The following is a 23,086-nucleotide window of genomic DNA, read 5'->3' on the forward strand; positions in this document are numbered from 1 at the left end:
GCTGGCGCTGTCTCTATCACCTGTCACCAGTGCTCTGAGGATGAAAACTAACACACCATCTCCCCATGCAGCCACCTAGTAGGCACGCACACTCGTGACACCACGACACAGCTAAACCTAAGTCCTGTGGGTTTTCCATTATATCTGTGTGTGTGTCGGGGGGGAACACAACTTTTAGAAGTGCTAGGGATGAATTCAGGTTGTCAGGCTTGGAAACACAAACCTTAACCCACTAAGCCAGCCTGCTGCCCCATGCTTGCTTGTGTCTATAATACTGTACACCTATTCCAGACACCAGACAACCAATGCCAATAGTAAAGTAGCTCAAGCCCATGCCTGACAACACATGAAAGAAAGAATAAAAAGGTGGGCCCCAAAATAACATAAAGGCAACTTGATATGCCATGCTTTATTGATACCTATGGGAAGCCTGCCCCTTTCTGAACAGAAATAGAGGAGTGGATTGGGGAGGGGGGTGTGGATCTGCAGTCAAGATGTAAAATAAAATTGGAAAAAAAAATCTATCACCAATAAACCAAAATCACATTACCAAGCACCCCTGAGAATATTCAAAATACAGACATCAATTTACAATGCAAGCTTACTGGGTCATGAAGACATGAAAATGGGAAATACGCTGAAGATTTATTTCATCTCTGTGTGTGTTGTGTCTGAGGACACTGACTGGATGCATGAAGGGCATGTGCCCCCCCCCCCCCCCACGAGACCCCATGTGTGCCCTGCACGCATGCAGTGTGCTCAAAGGACAGAAGAGGGCATCAGACACCTCAGGCTGAGGTACAGGAGGTTGTGAGCAGCTATGTGCGGCCCGAGATCTGAACCTGGGTTTTCTGATGAGGGCAAGAGGGGCTGGAAATGCTGAGCCACCTCTCCAATGTTGAAAGACGGGAATGTGAAAATAAGTTCTTCACCTACAAACTCGTCTTGGCTTATTAAGACGAACACGATTATTTCAGAAGGGGAAAGAAAGAAATCCTGGCTACAGCCTGGACAGAATTTGCCCTACAACTCAGAGTGATCTATTCATCTTTTCCTCAAGTCCTGCAGGAGTAAAAGCATCTACTTCCATCGGCACTGGTTATGGGACTCGCAGACTCCCCTGCAGCCTCCTTGGTTACTAGGTGCGCAGTGTAGCTACTGCGACTGGAGAGGGAGGGTCACTTGCTGAAGCAGCGAAAATTCATGCAGGAAGATTATAAGGCCAAGTCAAGTCATTTTTCAAAGAAACAATCAGCTTTTCAAATTATTACTTACATGTCCATTTGCAACATCTAATAAATCTTTAACCCTGCAGCCCCTCATGGTTCCCATCTCATTGCAGATGGCGTCTTCCACAATTAGGTAGTTAGCTTTGTAAGATGTTAGTATCTTATAAATGTCCTCAGCAGATCGCTTTGAATAGATCTGGTAAATCTGAAAGGAAATAATTAAGACAGAATTTAAAGACACTGAAAGCATCTGTTAATTAAAGTTGCACAGCTTAATAAGACGGGGATGGAGAGCTGGCTCAGCAGCTAAGCGCATGACCTGCTCCTGCAGACGGCCAGCATCTAGTCAGGTAGTTAGTTCACAACGGCTCTAACTCCATCTGCAGGGCGTATGGTGTCCTCTTTAGGACCCCTCAGATGGCGGTGCTCACATACACATGCCCCCACCAGATACACACACAATTATAAAAAACAACTCAATCACATATAATTCACTAACTAGTGGTTTTTAGTATATTTACAAAGTTGCACACCTACAGACACAACTTTAGATCATCTGTATCATCCCAAAGAAGGTGTGGATCCTATTGATCAACCCCAACCCACCTGCCTTAGCCCTCTATAACCAATAATTTACTCTGTCTCTACAAAAGTATCGATTGTAGACATCTGACACCCATGGGTCTGTAACATGGGATCCTTTGTGATTGACCTCCTCCACTTGGCACAAAGTTTGCCTAACTCGTCCATATTTAAGCGTGTGTGTGTGTGTGTGTGTGTGTGTATAATCTTTCAGAGTCAAATATTCATTCTATTAACACAAGGTTTATCATCAGTTAATAAGCAGTTTGGTTGTGTGTACTTGGGGGCCATTAGGAATAATGAACATGAGTGTTCACATGGGAGTTTGTGCAGGGCACACACCTTCCTTTCCACCCGGACTGCTGTGTCCTAAGGTAACTAATTCATTTTGCGAAGACTCTGACTAGTTCCCCACAAACTGTGTCTAGGGTTTGGTTCCAGCTATCTAAATCCTAAGTAACACTTGTTTGTCCTTTTTGTTTGTTTCTTGAGGCAGAGTCTCCACACAGCTCTGGCAGTCCTCGACCTTGCTATGTAGACCAGGCTGCCCTTGAATTCACAGAGACTTGCTCGCCTCTACTCCCCATAACCCTCAGTGATGGATTAAATGTGTACACCACCAAGCCTGGCTTATTTGTCCCTTTGATTTTAGCTATCCTACCTGCTTTGTAGAGGGATCTAGCTGTGGATTTGACTTTCATTTTCCTGATGGTTAATGAAGTTATGCACCTTTTCATATGCAAATTAGTCACTTGTTTTTGGGTTTTTTGCCCTTTTTTGAAAAAAAAAAAAAAAGCCTATACAAGTATTTTGCCTAGCTAAGTGGTAGTGGTGGCGCACGCCTTTAATCCCAGCACTTGAGAGGCAGAGGCAGGCGGATCTCGGGGAGTTCGAGGCCAGCCTGGTCTACAGAGCGAGTTCCAGGACAGGCTCCAAAGCTACAGAGAAACCATGTCTCGAAAAAAAGCCTCCTTTCAAAATTTAAATCTGATGCACCCTTCTGTCTCCAAATGAACCCAGACACAAATAAAAATTAAACAAGAATCTTTTAAATAAATAGGATTCTGTGAAATGACATCATTACTAAGAGACAAGAAGGGACGAGAAGAGCCCCACCTTTGCTGCGACAGAAACTGTGGACAGGACAGAGGCTTCCTGCCCAGTGAAGGGTGCTTACTAGTACCTCTGGTCTGCACCTGCTCCATGCTCACAGAATTTTACCCCTAGTGATGTGACCAAATACATCTCTAGACAGTACCAAATGTCCTCTCCAAGCAGTCTTCCTGAGCTGACAATGTGTAAGAAATCATACAAAGATGAGTCTTGCATTAGATGCTGTCTTACGAGAAACCCTGTCCCATCTGCCCACTTGTGATTAGATAAAATCATCCAGTAACTACTACTGACTAGACACCATAAAGGAAAGCAAACTCTGAAAAAGCAAAATAAAACAAAATATGATTACTATTCTTAGAGCCAAGTTCCATAAACATAAAACAAAATATTTATAACTGATTCTGAAACACCATACTGGAGAAGAGTCCTATCAAAAGAAAACAAAGAAGCTGGGCATTGTGATAGCCTGGGCTACACAGAGAGATTTCTGTCTCAAAAACAAAAAGCTAGAGTTGATGGTTTCTTAGGAATTCCGTCCATATTCTACCCAACACCACTCTTTCTCTGAAGCACAGCAAACACCAACCAGACCACCTGTAAGTTCACCACCCCCCCCATCCTCCCTGCCTGGATCCCTCTGTTCTCTGGTTGCTATAATTAACTTCCCCTTTGTCCCTTTTCTAAAACTTTTTTTTTTCTTGGCTGAATGACACAAAGTTTCACTTATTGTCCAGGCTGGCCTTGAACTTACTGCAATCCTTGCCTCTGTTTCCCAAAAGCTAGGATTAGAGACATACGGGGCCACCAGGCCACAGTCAACTCTAAACACCTGTTTCCCAACTGCCTCAAGGGCAACCGAAATTCCCGCACACGACTCCACAGGCCCACAGAACCTGCCTCACTTTCTAGTTGGTATACAGACTTTCTAAGCATGCAATCACACATATTCCATTTCCAAATAAGTATCTTGTTAGTCTTTAATGCTGAGATCAAAGTGAATGACCAAATGTGTGATGAATTCTTAGGTTTTGTAGGCGAACTAATTCCTCCTGCCTCTGGACTCTTTGTAATGGACATGTATGTACACACATGCACAGACAATCACAACTTAACAGTACATTCTGAGCACAGTGGAACTTTCTCATAATCCCAGTACTTGCAGGTGTGGATGCAAGAGAATCATGAGTTCAAGGTTAACCTTGACTACACATACAACTTGAGACCCTCTTTCTAAATACAAAAAAACAAAAATAGGCCTTTTACTGTTTTGGTAAATTAATTCTCCTCAGTAGGACGAACCATAACTATTATTTTTAAAAATATTTTTAAATTATTTTTTATTTTTTGTATATGGATGTTTTGCCTGCATGTATGTCTGTGCACCATGAGCATACCTGATGCCTATGAAGACCAAAAGAGGACACTGAGTCCCCTGAAACTGGAGTTACAGACCGTGTGAGCTGCTATGTGGGTGCTGGGAATTGAATCCCAGGTTCTCTGGAAGAGCAGTCTGTGCTCTTAACCACTAAGCCATCTCTCCAGCCCCCAAATTTATCATTTAAATCATAATATTCAAAAAAAGACATTCTCTAAACCACATTTTGATGTTATACAGAATTATTTATAAAAGCCCACACTGATAAAATAAAGCAGAAGAAACCCCACAGGTAGGTTAGTTGGCTGGTTGACTGATTTTTGCAGTACTGAGGATTGAACCCAAAGACTTATGAATGCCTAGCAAACAGTACCATTGAGTTGCATTTTCTTTTTCCCAAAGCAACTGCTTCTTTCCTAGTTTGATCTTGAAATTGCTATTATCTGCCTCCATCTTCCAGTATCTTGTATTATAAGGATGCTAATATGTCTGGATAAATCCAAACAGTACACATGTGTTCATGGGGGCAGGGCAGGCGTATATACCAATTGATTTACTTAATCTCTCTTGCCATCTTTTTTTTTTCTTTTTTTGTCTTTTTGAGAAAGAGTTTCTCTGTGTAACAGCCCTAGCTGTCCTGGAGTTTTGCTCTGTAGACCAGGCTGGCCTTGAACTCACAGAGATCCCTTCGCCTCTGCCTCCTGAGTGCTGGGATTAAAGCTGTGCACCACCACTGCCCACCCCTCAACCCACCCCCTCCCCAGCACTCCATCTTATTTTTGCGACAGGCTCTCATTCATCGTGGACCTCCCTGACTGGGCTAAATCGGCTGGTCATCACGCCTCAAGGACCTCGTCTCCAACTCCCAGCACTGGGACAGAGGCGCAGGCTGCCACACTTGGTCCTTAACACAGCTGCTCTGGCTGCAAACTCAGGCGCTCACACTGATGGCGAGCAAATTACTCGCAGTGCCCTCTCTCTTGCCCCACAATGTCCAGATTACATTTCTATGTTATCAGCAATAGAATAACTTTGGAAAGACAACACCTATTGAGATAGGAACTGACAGTTTTCTTCAACAATGTGAGAATCATGATACTTTGGAAGGTTGGTGCCCCGTTTTGCAATATTATCCACCATTCCACTGACAGCGTTACATAAACTACAGAAGTGCAACAACCCCTCACAAAACAGAGAGCTTAGCATTTTAATCTTGGGCTTTCTCTTGGGTAAATCAAGCACACCACGTTCACCTGTTTTCTGTCTTATGTTGTTGAGATGGTCCTGCTGTGGAGCTCTGGCTAGTCTGGAGCTCACTGTGGAGCACAGCCTGGCATCAGATTTACAGTGGCTCTCCTGTTTCAACCTGCCAACAACTTCTAGAAACTAAAGTGAACCACATCTTCTAAAACTGGATTTTCCTAGCTATCAAGAAGCACGTAGCAGCACAAAACAAGATTAAATTATAGTGTTACTTCAAAACACCCAAACATAGAACCTGAAGTGGCTTACATTTTCGTTTCTCTTGAGAAGATCATCATCGCTATAAAGTGGCAAGCTCGTCACCATCCAGCCGGTACACAGCTTGATCACACCCATTAACTGTGGGCTTCCCGCAAACACGGCTGCAACTGGAGCTTGCCTCCTAGGAAGAACAAGAAATTATATGCTATCATATGCTTTAGGATCACTGATTTATAGCAACTCTCAAACACCAGCTCCTTGCGATATACAGCACACAGACCTCAGAGTCAACGCAGCTTATTACAATATGTATTACTAAAACGCAGGCTAAATTGAACATCTACTTTATGCCATCAGCTGTTTTACGTACTGAAGATAAGGAAATTCTTAAAATCAAAGGGTCTGGATATAAGAAACAAGAATATACTACATCAGAGAGGGTGGCTGGTTCTCACATCCCTGTTCTGCAAACATTAATCCACATAACTCAAATCCTTCCACATCCATCCACCCTCCTGCTGCTCCTGTGGACAGCAGTGTGGACCACTCCACAGAGTCCACTTACAGGGTGGGGAACCAACAAATAACTTCCTCCCACCCTCCTCCCATTTATTTTCACATTGCTAGGATGAAACTTCCTCTTTGTACAATCAGAGAGTACTCTATCAGCCTGGAGAAAGGGCTCAGCACATAAAGATACTTGCTGCCAAACTTGAAGCCATGAGCTTGACCCCAGGACCCATACAGTGGCAATAACTTGTCCTCTAACTTTTACACACATACCATGACACACACATGCTGTGGCACTTTTAGTGCAATTGGCTCACATAAGCTCACAGGGAGTGGCACTATTAGGAGGTGTGGCTTTGTTGGAGTAAGGTATGGCCTTGAGGAAGTGTGTCCCCATGGGGGCAGATTTTGTGGTCTCATATATGCTCAAGATAAGGCCCAGTGGGACATAGCACTTCCTGCTGTTTTCTGATCAAGACCTAGCCAGCAGCATGTCTGCCTACATACCACCATGCTCCCCACTATGATGACAATGGACTGAACCTCTAAAACTGTAAGTTAAATGTCTTTCTTATAAGAGTTGCCATGGCCATGAAGTCTCTTCACAACAACAGACCCTACCTAAGACACAAGCACAAATGCAATCTACCTGAGCTGTACCCCCAGCCGTCCTTAATTATCTATTCACTCCGAGTATGTGCTATTCAGTACCTGGCTACTATGGCTGTGCATAGAGCTAAGTTCCGGAAGGAAAGGGCCAGCACCTGGTCAATGAAGACTCAGGAGTAAGGAAACAGACTTAAGCCAAAATAATTACAATCAGACAAATATCCAATTATACAACATCCAACTGTTCAAGCCTTTGCCATGTTCGTCCCCCCCAACACACACACACACACCCCAACAGGATTTCTAACTGAGAGCTAACAAGCAGAGGAGCACGGCTATCCTGGGTATCCTGTTATTTGACGCTTTCCTGAGTTCCAGAGTCATCCACCTTCGGCTGACGAGTAAGTGAAGGATGTCTGTCCCTGGAGGCTGGCCCGCATTTCCGCTGTGTACAAAGGAGGGCTGCAAACCTCCACTCTCACACTTACCAGTGCCGTGTCAACATAATTAGAAGTACAGAGTGATGTTCCTGAGGTTCACCAGTGAATGTGGAGAACAATTCATTGAATACTGCCCCTTATCTCAAGAGATGGCACACAAAAACTGGTTAATGACAGTTAGCAACAGTCTTGGGCAATGTGGTCCTTACTTTATCCAGGTCATGAGCTCCACTGTATCTGGATCATAGAATTCCTGCAGTTCTGTTAATTCTGTAATTAATCTCGGGAAAAACTAAAACACAAAACAAAATACCCAGAGGCGTAAGTAACGGGAGAGTTTAAACCTGTTTCAGAGTATTTCAAAAGCCTAACTCGAGACACTGCTGACCTAGCAACACTGCCTGGTCTCTGCCGATTCACTGACTTATTTCATCCCAAATAATTCTGCATTTCCTCAGTGCTTAGACTCTGACTAATGTTAGCCCTGCGATCATCAGTTACAGCTTTCATGCACAGACATACTAAAGAATTAAAATTCCAAGACAAACACTTCTCAGGCTTACTGGCAATTAATTTCCTGTTACATTACATTCTCTTAAGCCAAAACCTTTTTCATTTCAGATATTAAAATTGAACTTACCAAAATGTGTCTAAATATTAAGACCTACTTATTATAAAAAGACCTACTTATTACTGGACACTTTTGTCAATTATGAGCCTGTACAACGGCATGAAAGAAATGTTCAGGCTGATGTGACGCGGTACGTGTGCAGTCCCAGCACTTGAGACGCCGAGTTGGGAGGGTGACCACAAATTCAAGGCCAGCCTGGGCCACGTGGTAAGACCTTGTCTCAAAAGACAAGCAAATGAAAGCAAAACTTTTTTTTTTATTTGTTTGCTTTGTTTTGTTTTGGGAGCAGAGGTTGTTGGTGCATGTCTTTAATCCCAGCACCTGGGAGACACAGGCAAGCAGATCTCTGATGAGTTGGAGGCCAACCTTATTATCTTATTATTTATTATCTTATTATATTATTTATTATCTATATAATAAATTCTAAACCAGCCAGGGCTAAATAGTGAAGAACTGTAGAGAGAGAGAGAGAGAGAGACAGAGACAGAGACAGAGAGAGAAAGAGGGGGTGGGGAAGGGAGGCGGGGAGAGAGAAAGGGGGGAGGAAGGAAGGAAGGAAGGAAGGAAAGAAGGAAGGAAGGAAGGATCGAAAAGAAGGAAAGAAAGAAAAGAAGGAAGGAAGGGAAAGAAGAAATTTGTTTAGGCTCTTTTGTTAGGTTCCTAATGTGGGAAAAGAAAAAAAGGCAATAGCAGCAGCATTAACAATATCAGCTTGACCACTTCCTAAATATAACCCCAGTAGCACAGACACTGAGAGAAACAAGAAATTGGTCATCAAAGGAACAAATAATCAAAAAAAAAAAAAAAATGGAGTACAGACCGAAACAGAGAATTCTCAACAGAGAAATCTAAAATGGCTGAAAGAAACTTAAGGAAATGCTCAACATCCTTAGTCATCAGAGAAATGCAAATCAAAACAACTCTGAGATTCCATCTTACACCTGTAAGAATGGCCAAGATCATTAGGAAGCAGCCTCCCTGAAGGTCTAGCAATACCACTTTTGGGTGTATATCCAAAGGATGCTCAATCGTGCCACAAGGACATGTGCTCAACTATGTTCATAGCAGCATTGTTTGTCATAGCCAGAAACTGGAAACAACCTAAATGTCCCTCAACTTAAGAATGGATAAGGAATATGTGGTATATTTACACAATGGAGTACTACACAGCAGAGAAAAAATAATGACATCTTAAATTTGCAGGCAAATAGATGGAGCTAAAAACATCATATTGAGTTACAAAACCCAGACCAAGAATGACAAATATCATAAGTACTCACTCATTAAGTGGTTTTTAAACATAAAGCAAAGAAAACCAGCCTACAAATCACAATCTCAGAGAACCTAGACAACAATGAGGACTCTAAGAGAGACATTCATGGAACTAATCTATATGGGAAGTAGAAAAAGACAAAATCTTCTGAGTAAACTGGGCCCATGGGAGAGGGCTGAAGGGAGGGAGAGGTAGGGAGGGGAGCAGAGAAAAATGTAGAGCTCAATAAAAAGAAATAAAGGAAGGAAGGAAGGAAGGAAGGAAGGAAGGAAGGAAGGAAGGAAGGAAGGAAGAAAAGAAAAGAGATATTTTGAAGTTTGACTTTCTCTTCTTTCTCCTCTTCTCATTCCCAGCTACCTGAATGGCAAAGCCACATTCATATGCCTTATGATACCTTATTTATTCTAAAAGAATAAAATTATACAGAAATTATAGGTACAATGACTGAGAAAAAGAAAAAAAACACTAGCTTGAGGGATGGGGGTTAGGAGAGTAGGTAGGGTAGGTAAATCCCTTTGAGTTCAAGGCCAGCTTGGTCTACAATGCAAGTTCCAGGATAGTCAGGACTATCATACAGAGAAACCCTGTCTAGAAAATAAATAAATAAAATCAGATTTGTTAGTACCGTGTCTTGATAGAAGCTTCCTACACACATACATACATTTATTACTTTATAGATGAGTACATTTTCATAAAGTAAAAATTCAATTTTCTTACCTCTTTCCATAAACTAAGACCTATAATAGTGGGCACAGCCATGCTCAGAATAAGAGCCTAAAACAGTAAAGCAAAAAGGGTTATGAGTAAACATTTTAGAATATATAGAGGTATTCAAACTGACTCTATGACAAACATAATATTCTTATAGTTAAAAATTCAATCACAGGCGGGCAGTGGTGACTCATGTCTTTAATCCCAGCACTCAGGAGGCACAGGAAGGTGGATCTCTGTGAGTTCGAGGCCAACCTGGTTGACAGAGCTAGTTCCAGGACAGGTTCCAAAGCTACACAGAGAAACCCTGTTTCAAAAAACCCAGCCCCACCCCCCCAATTAAACAAACAAACAAAACAAAAAAAACCCATTCAGTCGGAGAGACTGTCATGAGCATGCATCTGGTCTAAAGGGAGGTGACTGAGGACGAGTGTGTCTCAAACACACTGAGGTAAAATGTCTGCCATCAAGGCAGACCATCAAAAAGGGAGGAACATGGCAACACCGCCTTTAATCCCAGCACTTGGGAGGCAGAGGTAGATGAAACTGCATTCAAGGCCACCTTGTCTACAGAACTAGCTCCAATCCAACCAGAGCTACACAGTGAGACTCCATCTCAATAAAACCAAAGCAGTGCTGTGTGCTGGAGACGGCTGGGCAGCTAGAGCGCTTGCCTCCTTTGCAGAGGGCCAGCGGTCAGTTCCCAGAAACATGGTGGTTCTCAGCAGACTGTTTAACATCCTCCCCTAGTGTCTACAGGCATGTACGTGCACATACATGCACTAAAGCACAGACATATACACACAGGGAATTTTTCAGGGAATGGTGGTGCGCACCTTTAATCGCAGCACTCTGGAGCCAGAGGCAGGGCAATATCTGGAAGTTCAAGGTCAAACTGGTCTACACAGAGAGATTCTATTTCTAAAGAAATAACTTTTAAAATACTAAGAAAGTTAATGTTTAGTTGATCTGGATTTATAAAACTGAGACAGGCAGGTGGATTGAGGATCTGAGGCCAGTTAACTGACTCTGCCTCGTGGAACAAACTGGAAAACATTACTTCTATAGTGATATTTCAAATAACAGACATGTAAAACCTTTTTTTAAAAGATTTACTAATTATCTATAATGTTCTCTGTTTGCATGTGTGCCTGCACACCAGCAGTGGGCATCAGATCTCAATATAGATGGCTGTGAGTCACATGTGGTTGCTAGGAATTGAACTCAGGACCTCTGGAAGAGTAGTCAGTGCTCTTAACCTCTGAGCCATCTCTCTAGCCCCTAAATATGTAAAACTTTTAAAGACTTTTCTAATTTACGTAGGCATGTGTATCTCTGTGTAAGTGCATGCATGTTGAGTGCTGCCGCCTGAGGTGGCAGAAGGCACTGGGTTTGAAGCTGGCCTTCATAACACAGGAGGAAATCTTGTAGAAATAAAGGCTACACCTCTTCTACTATCTAAGAACATGCAAAGGGACCGGCCCTGCAGACCAAAGCTGCAAGACCTCCATGACACAGGGCAACAGCAGTTTCTCTTAAACTTTATGTGTTTTTTGTTTTGTTTTTTTGGGGGGGGGGGGGGTTGCAAGGGCAAAAAGTGGATATGAAGGGATGATGAAATAAATGGGTTTGGGATACATAACATGAAAAAGAAGAATAAATAAAAATATAGTTGAAAAAGAAATAAAGACTACAATAGTATCTTAAACATTTAAAAACAAACAAATGTCTTTGGATGGATACCTTGCTCAGCCTTGGACTTTCCCCAAAGCAATGCAGTTTAGCAACTCTGACGAGTAGATGGAGGTGGGGAAGAGGGGAGGGAGTAGGAACTGGGGCTGGTATGTAAAATGAAAAAAGAGTTTGTTTTCTTTTTAAAAAATAAAATAAACTACATATATATAAACAAACAAATGATTCTTATCATCCATAAGAGCAGTTAGGAAGAAATTCTAGTGGTATATCATATTACGGATTCATTTCAACTTTTCCCTTTTATTTTGTAAGTACATGAATGGAAATGCATTTGTTTAAACTAAAAATTATAAGCCAAGAGTAGCGCTCATGGTCGTATTTCCACTTTTTGAGGGTTGCTGTGAGTCTGAGGATAACCTGAGCTATAAGAAAGTCCCTGTCTAAAAATGAAACTGGCCGGGCGGTGGTGGCGCACGCCTTTGATCCCAGCACTCGGGAGGCAGAGGCAGGCGGATCTCTGAGTTCGAGGCCAGCCTGGTCTACAAGAGCTAGTTCCAGGACAGGCTCTAGAAGCTACAGGGAAACCCTGTCTCGGAAAAAAAAAAAAAAAAAAAAAAAAAAACCTAAAAATGAAACTGAAAGCTCGGAGTGGCGGTGTGGCAGTGCACACCTATACGCCCAGAACTTGGGTGACAGAAGCAGGATCAGGAGTTCAAGGCCAGCCGAGCTACATCCAACCCTGTCTCAAAAACAAATGAACAAACCACAGGACATGGCAGGGTGCAGATGAGCCAGTGGAGAGCTGGCTAGCACTCAGGAGGTTCTGGGTCCAGGGTCAGCCCTGATATCCTCGCACCGAAAAGATGGAGGCAACAGATCACCCTTCACTACTTGGCCAAGCACCCGGTCTGAACAAGAACAAGAAAAGAAAACTTTTTAAAATGTTTGTCATAGCTGGGTGGTGGTGCCCTGGCTCTCCTGGAACTCACTCTGTAGACCAGGCTGGCCTTGAACTCACAGAGATCCACCTGCCTCTGCCTCCTGAGTGCTGGGATTTAAAGGAGCGAACCACCACCACCCGGCAGAAGAACAGCTCTTAGCAGGAATCATCTTCCTGATAACTCACGGCTCTGTGTGTGCCCAGTCGATGGAATATTTTCCCAAGACAAACACACAAGCAGTGGAAAAATACCCACGGCTGGCACATGAGAAAAACTGCAGACAGAACAACCCGCCATTGGCAGTCAGCGTACAGCCCCACGGCCTTTCCCAGTGGGGTCCCTGTCAGGTCACCTGCCGTGTTTATCTGACACAGCTGGTGGGTAAGCAGTACTGCACAGGAAACAGTGGCTCACCAGCAGGATAGGGTGCACAGTCCTCAGCCGAAGCCACTTTAAGAGTGTCATCCACAGCTCAGGGGAGCAGACGCCAAACGCTGCCATCATGCACACGTATGGGGTCCAGAGGAATTTCAGGCTGGAAAAAAGTTAGTTCCACACCAAAATGAGTCACATATGGTGCACCCTACAACCATCACTGGTTTCTCCATTCCAATTCACATCTGATTTCTCCTTTCCAAATTCTGTTTAACTAGCCACAGATATTATGGCAGAGTGAAAAATCTTTACTTCTAATGTTAGCAACAGATCAGCTCCCAAATGGTTGTTTACTTTTGAGACAAGGACCCATAGTGTAGATCAGGCTGGCATCGAACTCACAGATACACATGTCTCTGCCTCCAAGTGCTGGGATTATAGGTGCACCTCAAGGTGAAGCCCTCTTTCCTTCTTTTCTGAGACAAGGTGCCTTCCCTCAGTCATCCAGGCTTTTCTGGAAATCACTATGTAGGCTGACATTTACTAGCGAGAGTCCCTTCCTCAGCCTTTTGAGATTACAGGCATGAGCTACGGTGACTGGCTTTTCCTTTGGTTTTTGGGACAGGATCTCATTCTGCAGCCCAGGTTGTCTTCAGACTCAAGGTAATCCCTCAGCTTCAGCCTTCTGACCGCATGAGCTATCATATCTGACTTTCCTTTTCTTTTTTCTTTTAAACTTTATTTTTTAGGTTAGGTTTCAAGAATCAATGTCAGGGAAAGGAAGTGGTGATGTGGCCAGGTCAAGGATGACCTTGAACTTCTGACACTTCCGCAAGCCTGCAGGCCAGGAGAGGGAACCAGATCTCATTACAGATGGTTGTGAGCCACCATGTGGTTGCTGGGAATTGAACTCAGGACCACTGGAAGAACAGCCAGTGCTCTTAATCACTGAGCTGTGTCTCTAGTCCCTTGAATTACAATTTAATAATAATAAATCATCATGCAAAAAGTGTCACCAGTTACCTTCCATCATATTTATTTTCACACATCTCACTTATTGTGAATCAATGTTAATTTTCCACAGAGTGCTCCGGCCTCTGCCCTCTACTCCTAGGAAGGAAGCACCTGCCTGAAAGGGATGTCTTTGTGGAGATGGGATGGGTAGGCCAAGAATAAGAGTTATGCTAAGAACATGACTTATCGTGGGTTCCTGGGGCACAGAGTATTTTAGTTCAATCTCTGGAGAGGCTTCACAATCAGGCCAGCCACACACATGGCCAACTTCCTGTGAGCACCAGTGACAACTGAACACAGATGAGCTTCTCTGACTGACAGCTGTGTCCCTTGTGTACTACCGTGTTTGCTGTTCCTGTCCGTGCATCTCCACAGCGTGAGGATAACTAGTGCCCTATGCTGACGTCTCTCCTGACTCCATTCTGTGCGTCTCCGTCTTCTGCTCATTATATAGACATGTTTCGCTGTAATGAGTAGCAAACATGAAGACAATGACTATTCTGGTTGTGAATTCTAGCAGTAGAACCAAGAACGTCTGGGGAACTTCTAAACTTGTAGTTGGTTTCACAAGTAGAGATGGCCTTAAGGACACCTGAACACTGCACTTGCATCTTAAGCATCCCATCTCATTTGCCAAAACTGACTTACATAAGCCGGGCGATGGTGGCGCATGCCTTTAATCCCAGCACTCGGGAGGCAGAGGCAGGCGGATCTCTGTGAGTTCGAGACCAGCCTAGTTACAAGAGCTAGTTCCAGGACAGGCTCCAAAGCCACAGAGAAACCCTGTCTCGAAAAACCAAAAAAAAAAAAAAACAAAAAAAACAAAAAAAACTGACTTACATATAAAACGTACACCCTCTGCCTGGGCTAGGAGCGTAGACATTGTTTGCCTAGCATGTACGAGGTCCTGGGTTCAATCCCTAGCATTGCACCAAAAGGGGAAACAGATTTTTGAGGCTCTCAAGCTCAAGGCGAGAAAAAAACAGCAACAACAAAACCTTAGGTCAAGGAACACATTTTCATGAAATTTATTAACATGTTGTTATGAATTTATTTACAAGTAGGAATAAGGGAGATATGAAAACCAAAAACTTACAAATAAATTAGAGATGTCGATTTTAGGGTTTTTGTTGTTGTTTCTGTTTTCTTATTAAGAAACAGTCTCACTAAATAGCCCTGACTGGTCTAGAACTCAATGTGTAGGCCTTGAACTCCCAGAAAGCAACCTGCCTTTGCCTCCTACGTGACTGTGACATAATTTATCTGAATACTAATAGCAGTATCTACATGACGGTGTTCTGGCCAACAGGCTGCACATATGACAGTGATCCACAAGGTAACATTGCCTAGTGAGGTCACTGATGGTGCTAGTCTGAATAGGCACACCTACGAAGTTCATATAACTGACAGCATGCAGATACCTCCCTTAGCAAATTTAACAACACACAATAATAGAGTAATTAGAAAGAAATGGAAACATTTGGCTTGCCTATACTTAAGGGCATCAAGGGTTCATTTATCATTTAAAAGCAATGAAAACAGCCAGGCTGTAGTGGTGCACACCTTTAATTCCACCATTCAGGAGAAAGAGGCAGGGGAATCTCTGTTTGAGGCCAGCCTGGTCATCAGAGTGAGTTCCAGGACAGGCACCAAAGCTACACAGAAATCTTGTCTCAAAAAACAAACAAACAAAAAAATGAAGACATGGATAAAAACCAAAAGAACCGCACCCCACTTCAGCCCGCCCCAGCCCAGCCCCAGCCTCCTGTGAGGCCACTGTAGGTCACTGTCCTCCACCCTGCTTCCTACCAGAGCTTGGCAGTGCTCACAAATCCACCTTTGCTCACTCTTCAGGCCCCATTCAGGCAGCTTTTCCAGTCCCATCCACAGCCCCCATTCGCCCTTCCTTCAGCTGTCACTGTAAGTCACACCCGCTGGCGCGTTAGTCAACGTTACGGAGCAGAACCCGCGCTCACTTCGCTCACTACTGCACTTTAGTCTTTAGGACGCTGCATGAATCTCAGAGGACATTCAAGAGTGTTTCAACAAATGAATAATTAATATCAGTTTGCCATATTATAAAAGTCTTTGTTAAACCCGACGATGGTGGCGCACGCCTTTAAGCCCAGCACTCGGGAGGCAGAGGAAGGTGGATCTCTGTGAGTTTGAAGCCAGTCTGGTCTACAAAGCGAGTTTCAGGCCAAGCTCCAAAGCTACAGAGAAACTTTTTTCTTGAAAACCCAAAGCAGAAAAATCAAAAACAAAACCAAAAACAACAACAAAACAACCTTTGCTCAATTTCTATTTTAAAAGTCTGTGATTGTTGCTGCTGCCACTGGTGTTCTGTGTTTTGAGACAGGGTGTCTCTGTGCAGCCCTCCCTGGCTGTCCTGGAACTCGCCATGCAGACCAGGCTGGCTGGAACCCGGACATCTGCCCACCCCTGCCTCCCAAGTGCTGGGATTAAATTCACAAACTATTTTAAATGTACTCACAAGCTATCTGTAGAGAGGATGAGCTTTATAGCAGTAACTGATCAACACATGAACTCACCCTTCCATCAGCATGGCGAGGGAACCCAGGACAAGAGTATGAAGGACATGGTAAATGATTTCTGGCCTTTCTCCAATTCTCCCGTCTTCAAGAGTTACAATTTCTTTCTTGGATTTACCACTACATAAAGGAAATATGTTTTTAACAGTTTGGAAAAATATACATGGAAAATCAAAGATATATTATCATCTTTGAAGGCTATACCTAAAACTGAATTTCTTCTCCCTCTCTAAGATCCCTTAAGCCTGAACTATCAATGCTAGCCATTACACTTAGACTGCAGAGTTAAGGAGCTATGCTTAACCATCATCCTATTTCTGTTTGTTTGCTTGGTTTTTGTTGCTGTTTGGATAAAGGGCCTCACCATTAGCTCAGGCTGGACCTAGAACACATTCTGTAGCTAAGCTTGTCTCTACTCCAGGCAATGCTTTTGCTTTAGGCTACAGAGTTGAGACTACAGGTCTTCAAGATACTTTTTTCTTTTATTATAGCATTGGGGTCACCAAGCATAGGTCTTTATACATTAAATAAGTGTTGTATGCATTGTCAGCCTGTAAGGGAGCAGGGAAACTGACTGGGAAGTAACTACTAGTAACTCTTGTATGTATTTATGTTTGGTTTGCGATGGAGTTTCTGTAGTCTGACTAGCTCTGAATTTGGTATGTAGGCTAGGCTGGCCTTGAACTCAAAACAAGGCCTTTACCTCTCAAGTGCTGAAATTATAAGCATACTACAAACATACACAACTACCTTTCTAGGATAATAAACATATCAATACACATAATCATTCATAATGATGCTATTATAAATCATATATTCATATTAATAAAGGATAGAAAATAAATGTTAATAATATATCAATCAGTTATTTCAAATTATTAAATATATTTAATAATGTATTAAATATGATTAACATATATATATATATAGTTATTTTTATTTTGTGATTGTTTTGTTTTTGCTTTTGTTTCATTGTTTAAGACAGGTTCTCACTATGTGGCCTAGTGCAGGCTGCCCTTGAATTCACAATTCTCCTAGCTCAGCCTCCTGAGTGCTTGGATTATAGGCATGACCTATCATACTCAGAAAAATTGACAGCAATTATATAATTACATTGAAATAAAAGTACTAGTGTGATTTATACTGTAATATCTATAAAAATATTTCAATCCCCCAAGATAGGGTTATCCTGTATAGTCCTGGCTATCCTGGAACTTGCTTTGTAGATCAGGTTGGCCTCAAAATCACAGATCAGCCTGCTTCGGCCTCCTAAGTGCTAGGATTAAAGCCATGCACCATCACACCCAGTCGAATATATTATTTTTGATTCAATAAAAATTTTAGCAAATTAGTAAGTCTGCAAAAGCTTAATCTATTATTTACATATTCATTTATCCAAGCTGGGTTCTAAATATTCACTGACTAATGTTAACCTGAGCTTTCCTGATTAATTTATAATGACCAATGACAAACGAGCAGAATCAGAGGCTCTAAACCCAACAGTGCCGAGATGGAGGTGGCACACACATGCAGTTTTCAGTGATCTGGATGCTAAGTCAGGAGAGTTGCGGGGGGGGGGGGGGGGGGGATATCTAATCTAAGCTCGGGGTCACCTGTGGCAGCACTGCAGACCCGTTCTCTTCCTTTCCTCCTCAAGAGTGGAACCCAGGGCCCCAAGCAGGCTAAGTGCTCTGCCAAAGCACTGCACCCCAAGTCCCAAACCCAGTCTCCAAAAAACAGCTGGGGTCTGAGTATAACTTGGTGACAGAGCAGAAGCTCAATGTTCACAAGGCCCTGGGTTATCAAAGCCCAGCACCAGACCAACAGAGGCACGCACACCCATGCACTACTTAAAGTATTTAATATCTTTAAAATGCATTAATTAGCAATACAATTGATTATTATAAACACTTACTTCATCCTCCTAAAAATAACTTGAGTCATAGAAAGAAGACAAATAATCAACACTAAAATATAGAATGGTAATAGGGAAGATTGTGTCAATCGTAAAAAGAAATCCTGAGACGGTGCCTGGAGAGACTCCTGACAGAGCAGCCAGTTCAGTGTAAAATTCCTACAAGAGACAAAATGTGTGGTGTTAGAATCACACGTGCTTTAACCACTGAACATAAAGGTATTTTAACAATCTCTGTAAACGGAGACAAAACGCATTTTCTAAAAGCACTCGTCCTGACAGCAAGGATGCAGTTATACATGAAGAGGAGGTCGGCTACTACCAAGCGCCCGCCTTCATCTAAACTTCGCACAATGTAACACTGCTGCTTCTCCTACCGGAGTCACAGTTTGTAAACCAAAAACCACATTCCCAACAGCACAGTGTTCTGAGGTGGAGGTCAGAGGAACTGATTAGGTCATGGACTGATGGACTCATAATGGGACTGCATCATTGGGAGGTAGGAAAACTTTAGAAGATGGGGCCTTGCTGTGGGAGATGCTCTTGTACACTGTAAAGATTTGTCACTCGTGTTGGTTTAATAAAACACTGACTGGCCAGTAGCCAGGCGAGAAGTAGAGGCAGGGTGACCAGACTAGGAGAACTCTGGGAAGAGGAAAGGCAGAGATGCAGTCGACAGCCAGATGCAGAGGAAGCAAGATGAGAGTGCCTGAGAAAAGATACCAAGCCATTCAACTACATATAGACAAGAATTATGGGTTAATTTAAACTGTAAGAGCTAGTTAATAATAAGCCTGAGCAATAGACCAAGCAGTTTATAATTAATATAAGCCTCTGTGTGTTTCTTTGGAACTGAACGGCTGTGGGACCATTAGGACAGAAGCTTCTGTCTACAGAGCCTTTCTGGAGAAAGTCAGTCCCCAGACGGATGCCTCTGGAGTACACATCTTGTCCCTGCCCCTTCCTTCTCTCTCTGCTTCCTAACCTCTTTCATTACGTGCTAGTCACCATGGATCAGAAACAGTGAAACAAATGACCATGAACAGTCACGATCTATGAAACTGGGGCCAGTAAGAGAGCTTGCCGGGTAAAGGCTCATGCTGCCAAGGCTGTTCAGTGTCACACAAACACACACACACACACTTTTAAATTTTTTTTGTTTTTGTTTTCAGAGACAGGGTTTCTCTGCAGCTTTGGAGCCTGACTTCGAACTCACAGAGATCTGACTGCTTCTGCCACCTGAGTGCTGGGATTAAAAACATGCGCCACCAACACCACCAACGCCACTCAGCATCACAATTTTTACTACTGGGCCACACCCCCAAGGAAGAGATGGAGAGCTGCTCAGAGTGCTCATGGTACACTTGAAGAACTGGATCAGCAGTTAACAGCACGGGCTGCTCTTCCGGAGGACTGGGGTTTGGTTGCCAGCACCCACATGGCAGATCACAATCTGCTGAACTCCAGTTCCAGGGGACCTAATGCCCTCTCCTCGGGCACCTGCATGTATATGGTGCACATACATGCACTCAGACTCACAACCATCTGTGGCTCCAGTTCCAGGGGATCCAGTACCTTCTGGGCACTTGTACACATGTGTTGCACATCATACATGCAGGCAAACACTCATACATATAAAATAACAAAATTTTAAAAGTGTTCATGGGTAGGTTCAAGTGTCTATTTCAAAAATGACTTCACTTTAAAAAAACAAGCTGAAGCCTGAAAATGTGCCAAGCAGGAAAACAGCAGTAATAGATGCTACTAAAGTATCTCATATTGGGGCTGAAGATGCCGTTACTGTTGTTATTTTACGTTATGGCATCAAGTATCTCGCGGCTTCATGAACGCCAGTTCTCTACGTAGGGAGGATGACCTTGAACACGCATCTTCACGGCTTCATGAACGCCAGTTCTCTACGTAGGGAGGATGACCTTGAACACGCATCTTCACGGCTTCATGAACGCCAGTTCTCTACGTAGGGAGGATGACCTTGAACACGCATCTGCCAGTTTCCATCTTACCAAGTGATACCAAGACTACAGGCGTGTGCTACCACACACAGCTTACATGGTGCTGGGGAATGAACCCACGGCTGTGTACGTCTGCAGTCCCAAAGCTAAGATCAGAGACAGGTAACTCTGAGTTCGAGGTTAGACTGGTCTACAAAAAGCAACAGAACAGCCAGGGCACACAGAGACCCTGTCTTGGAAACAGAAACAAAAACCAAAACACCACTAACTCCAAGTAGTCCTCCACCTTAGGAAGCTTAGGGAGAGTCCAGGGCGGGGTGAGTCAATGGAAAAAAGAGCTCCTTATGGAGGCTACACCAGCTCTCACTGTCCATGCACCAGGCCTTTAGAGTCTCCTCAAGGGTCCTCTGTCTAGTGAATAAATATATACATCAAACATTTCATTGGCTAACTGTGCTATAGCATAATGAGAAATTCAATCGACAATCCTATTTAATCACACAAGTAACAAAGATTCAAACCTTCCTTAGAACACGAGACATGTGTAAGCAAATATCTGTTAAACAGACAATACTATCAGGACATAAAGTAATTTCTTTCATTTTGTTTCATAAAGCAAAACAAAAAGCAATTCAACAACAACTAGAAACACAACTTTAGTTATTGGTTTCTTTTTTTTGTTTGTTTGTTTTTTGGTTTTATTGAGACAGGTCTCTCTGTGTAGCTTTGGAGCCTATTCTCGAACTTGCTCTGTAGACCAAGCTGGCTTTCAACTCACAAAGATCCAACTGCCTCTGCCTCCCAAGTGCTGGGATTAAAGGTGTGTACCACCACTGCCTGGCCTAACATTATTATTTAATTAAAAACAATAAAACCCAGCTAGCTTTTGGTCTTATTATTACAAACCCAATGACTGTTTATATGAAATAAATACTTCCCTGTCTACCCTCTCCCTTTCTTTTCCTCTTCTTTAGCAGTATTAGAAATCAAATGCAGGACCTCTCACATGTGAAGCAAATGCTTGATCACTAAGCAACATTGTAAGCCTGCTATTGTGCTTTTTAAAGTTAAACACATGCTGCAGTGTTGGAGATTAAACCTAGGGCTGTATACCTACCAGCACTCTACCCCTTCACGACCTCTCCAGCCACGATGGTTTTTCTTACTCTAAGTTTAGACTGTGCCATGAATCGTAACCAAACCTAAGACTTGAAAAGACTATGAGGAAGCTGGAGAGGTGGCTTGGTGGTTACTAGCACTCGCGGCTCCTGCGGAGGACCTAAGTTCAGTCGCAGTTCCTCTACCAGGTGGAGCTGAGATTCTCACAGCCACCTGCAACTCTGGCACCAGAGAATTTGGTCCGCTCATTCACCTGCACATACAAGCTGGCACACACATACATATGAATAAAAATAAAAAAGAGCCGGGCGATGGTGATGGACCCCTTTAATCCCAGCACTTGGGAGGCAGAGGCAGGCAGATCTCTGAATTCGAGACCAGCCTGGTCTACAGAATGAGTTCCAGGACAGCCAGAACTACACAGAGGGCCCATAACCTGAGTTTGACTGCTGGGACTCCTGGTGGAAGAAAAGAACTAACTCTCTAGATGGGTGGTGGTAGTGGCACACACCTTTAATCCCAACATCTGGGAGGCAGATGCAGGCGGATCTCTGCGTGTTCAAGGCCAGCCTAGTCTGCAAGAGCTAGTTCCAGGACAGGCCAAAAAAATAAAAAGAACTAACTCCCAAAACCTACCCTCTGATCCTGACATGTGCCATGGCAAACTCATGTTTACTGACACATACACAACATATCCATATACAACAACAAAGATTGTTAAATAAAAATACTATAATGCTGTTAAAAGTTTAAGTGTATCTACTTTTTAGGAGACTAGAAATGTATTTATGCTGTGTGTGAGATATTCAAACTATGTGCCAAGCATGCTGACCATGAGTTTTTCCTGCAGTGTTGGATGTAGAACTAGGGCCCCGTGCATACTAGACCAATGCACTACCACCCCACTCTAATCCAAAAATCAATGCCATGTCTCTTCTATAGAGCTAGGGCTATAGTTTTGGGGTAGGACATCGCCTATAATTCGCAAGACCCTGGAGATTATCCTTAATACCACAAAACCAAAACCAAAAAGTAATCTTCTATATAATATCCAAAACTACTTTCTCAGTGACCTGTAACAAGGCACACACTCCCTCCCTCAAGGGTTCTTTTTATTTTCCAGGTGCTACAGATTAGGTGAACTTGCAAATGTGAAACTTACTTAGTCACATTTAGTCCAAATTTTACTTCAAGAAATTTTAGCACATGCTCATTTTCTTTGTGTTGGACAAATGTCTAGAAGAGAGAGAATCAGGCAGTCAGGCACCATGGAACTTATGACACGCCACTCTCACAGAAGACATTACCTAAACAAAGAATGCTTCCCATGCCTGATGATTTCTTCTTTTCCTTCTTTTTTTATTTTTTGGTCTTTCGAGACAGGGTTTCTCCCTCTAGCTCTGGCTATTGGAGAATATGCTCTGTAGACCAGGTGGGCCTCAAACTCAAGAGATCTGCCTGCTTCTGCCTCCCGAGTGTTGAGATTAAAGGCGTGCACCACCACCATCCAGATTATGTCTATGCTTTTAATATGCTTATTTTCAATTACTAATGATAGAAAA

The 23,086-nt window shown here is 43.1% G+C and overlaps 1 protein-coding gene across 2 annotated transcripts in view; it reads right to left on the bottom strand.

Annotated features, from left to right (window-relative positions):
* Dpy19l4 (dpy-19 like 4) overlaps window positions 1-23,086 on the bottom strand; it is a 56,753-nt gene that overhangs the window by 4,973 nt on the left and 28,694 nt on the right. For both annotated transcript variants that reach the window (XM_038347424.1, XM_038347425.1), the window contains 8 exons: window positions 22,687-22,760; window positions 18,433-18,591; window positions 16,518-16,637; window positions 12,991-13,111; window positions 9,947-10,003; window positions 7,535-7,617; window positions 5,815-5,947; window positions 1,276-1,434 (listed from right to left, as the gene is read on the bottom strand). In XM_038347424.1, the coding sequence (XP_038203352.1) occupies window positions 1,276-1,434; window positions 5,815-5,947; window positions 7,535-7,617; window positions 9,947-10,003; window positions 12,991-13,111; window positions 16,518-16,637; window positions 18,433-18,591; window positions 22,687-22,760 (906 nt within the window). The remainder of the gene's footprint in view (window positions 1-1,275; window positions 1,435-5,814; window positions 5,948-7,534; window positions 7,618-9,946; window positions 10,004-12,990; window positions 13,112-16,517; window positions 16,638-18,432; window positions 18,592-22,686; window positions 22,761-23,086) is intronic.

The sequence above is a fragment of the Arvicola amphibius genome, chromosome 11, assembly GCF_903992535.2.
Source record: "Arvicola amphibius chromosome 11, mArvAmp1.2, whole genome shotgun sequence".
Lineage (NCBI taxonomy): Eukaryota > Metazoa > Chordata > Mammalia > Rodentia > Cricetidae > Arvicola > Arvicola amphibius.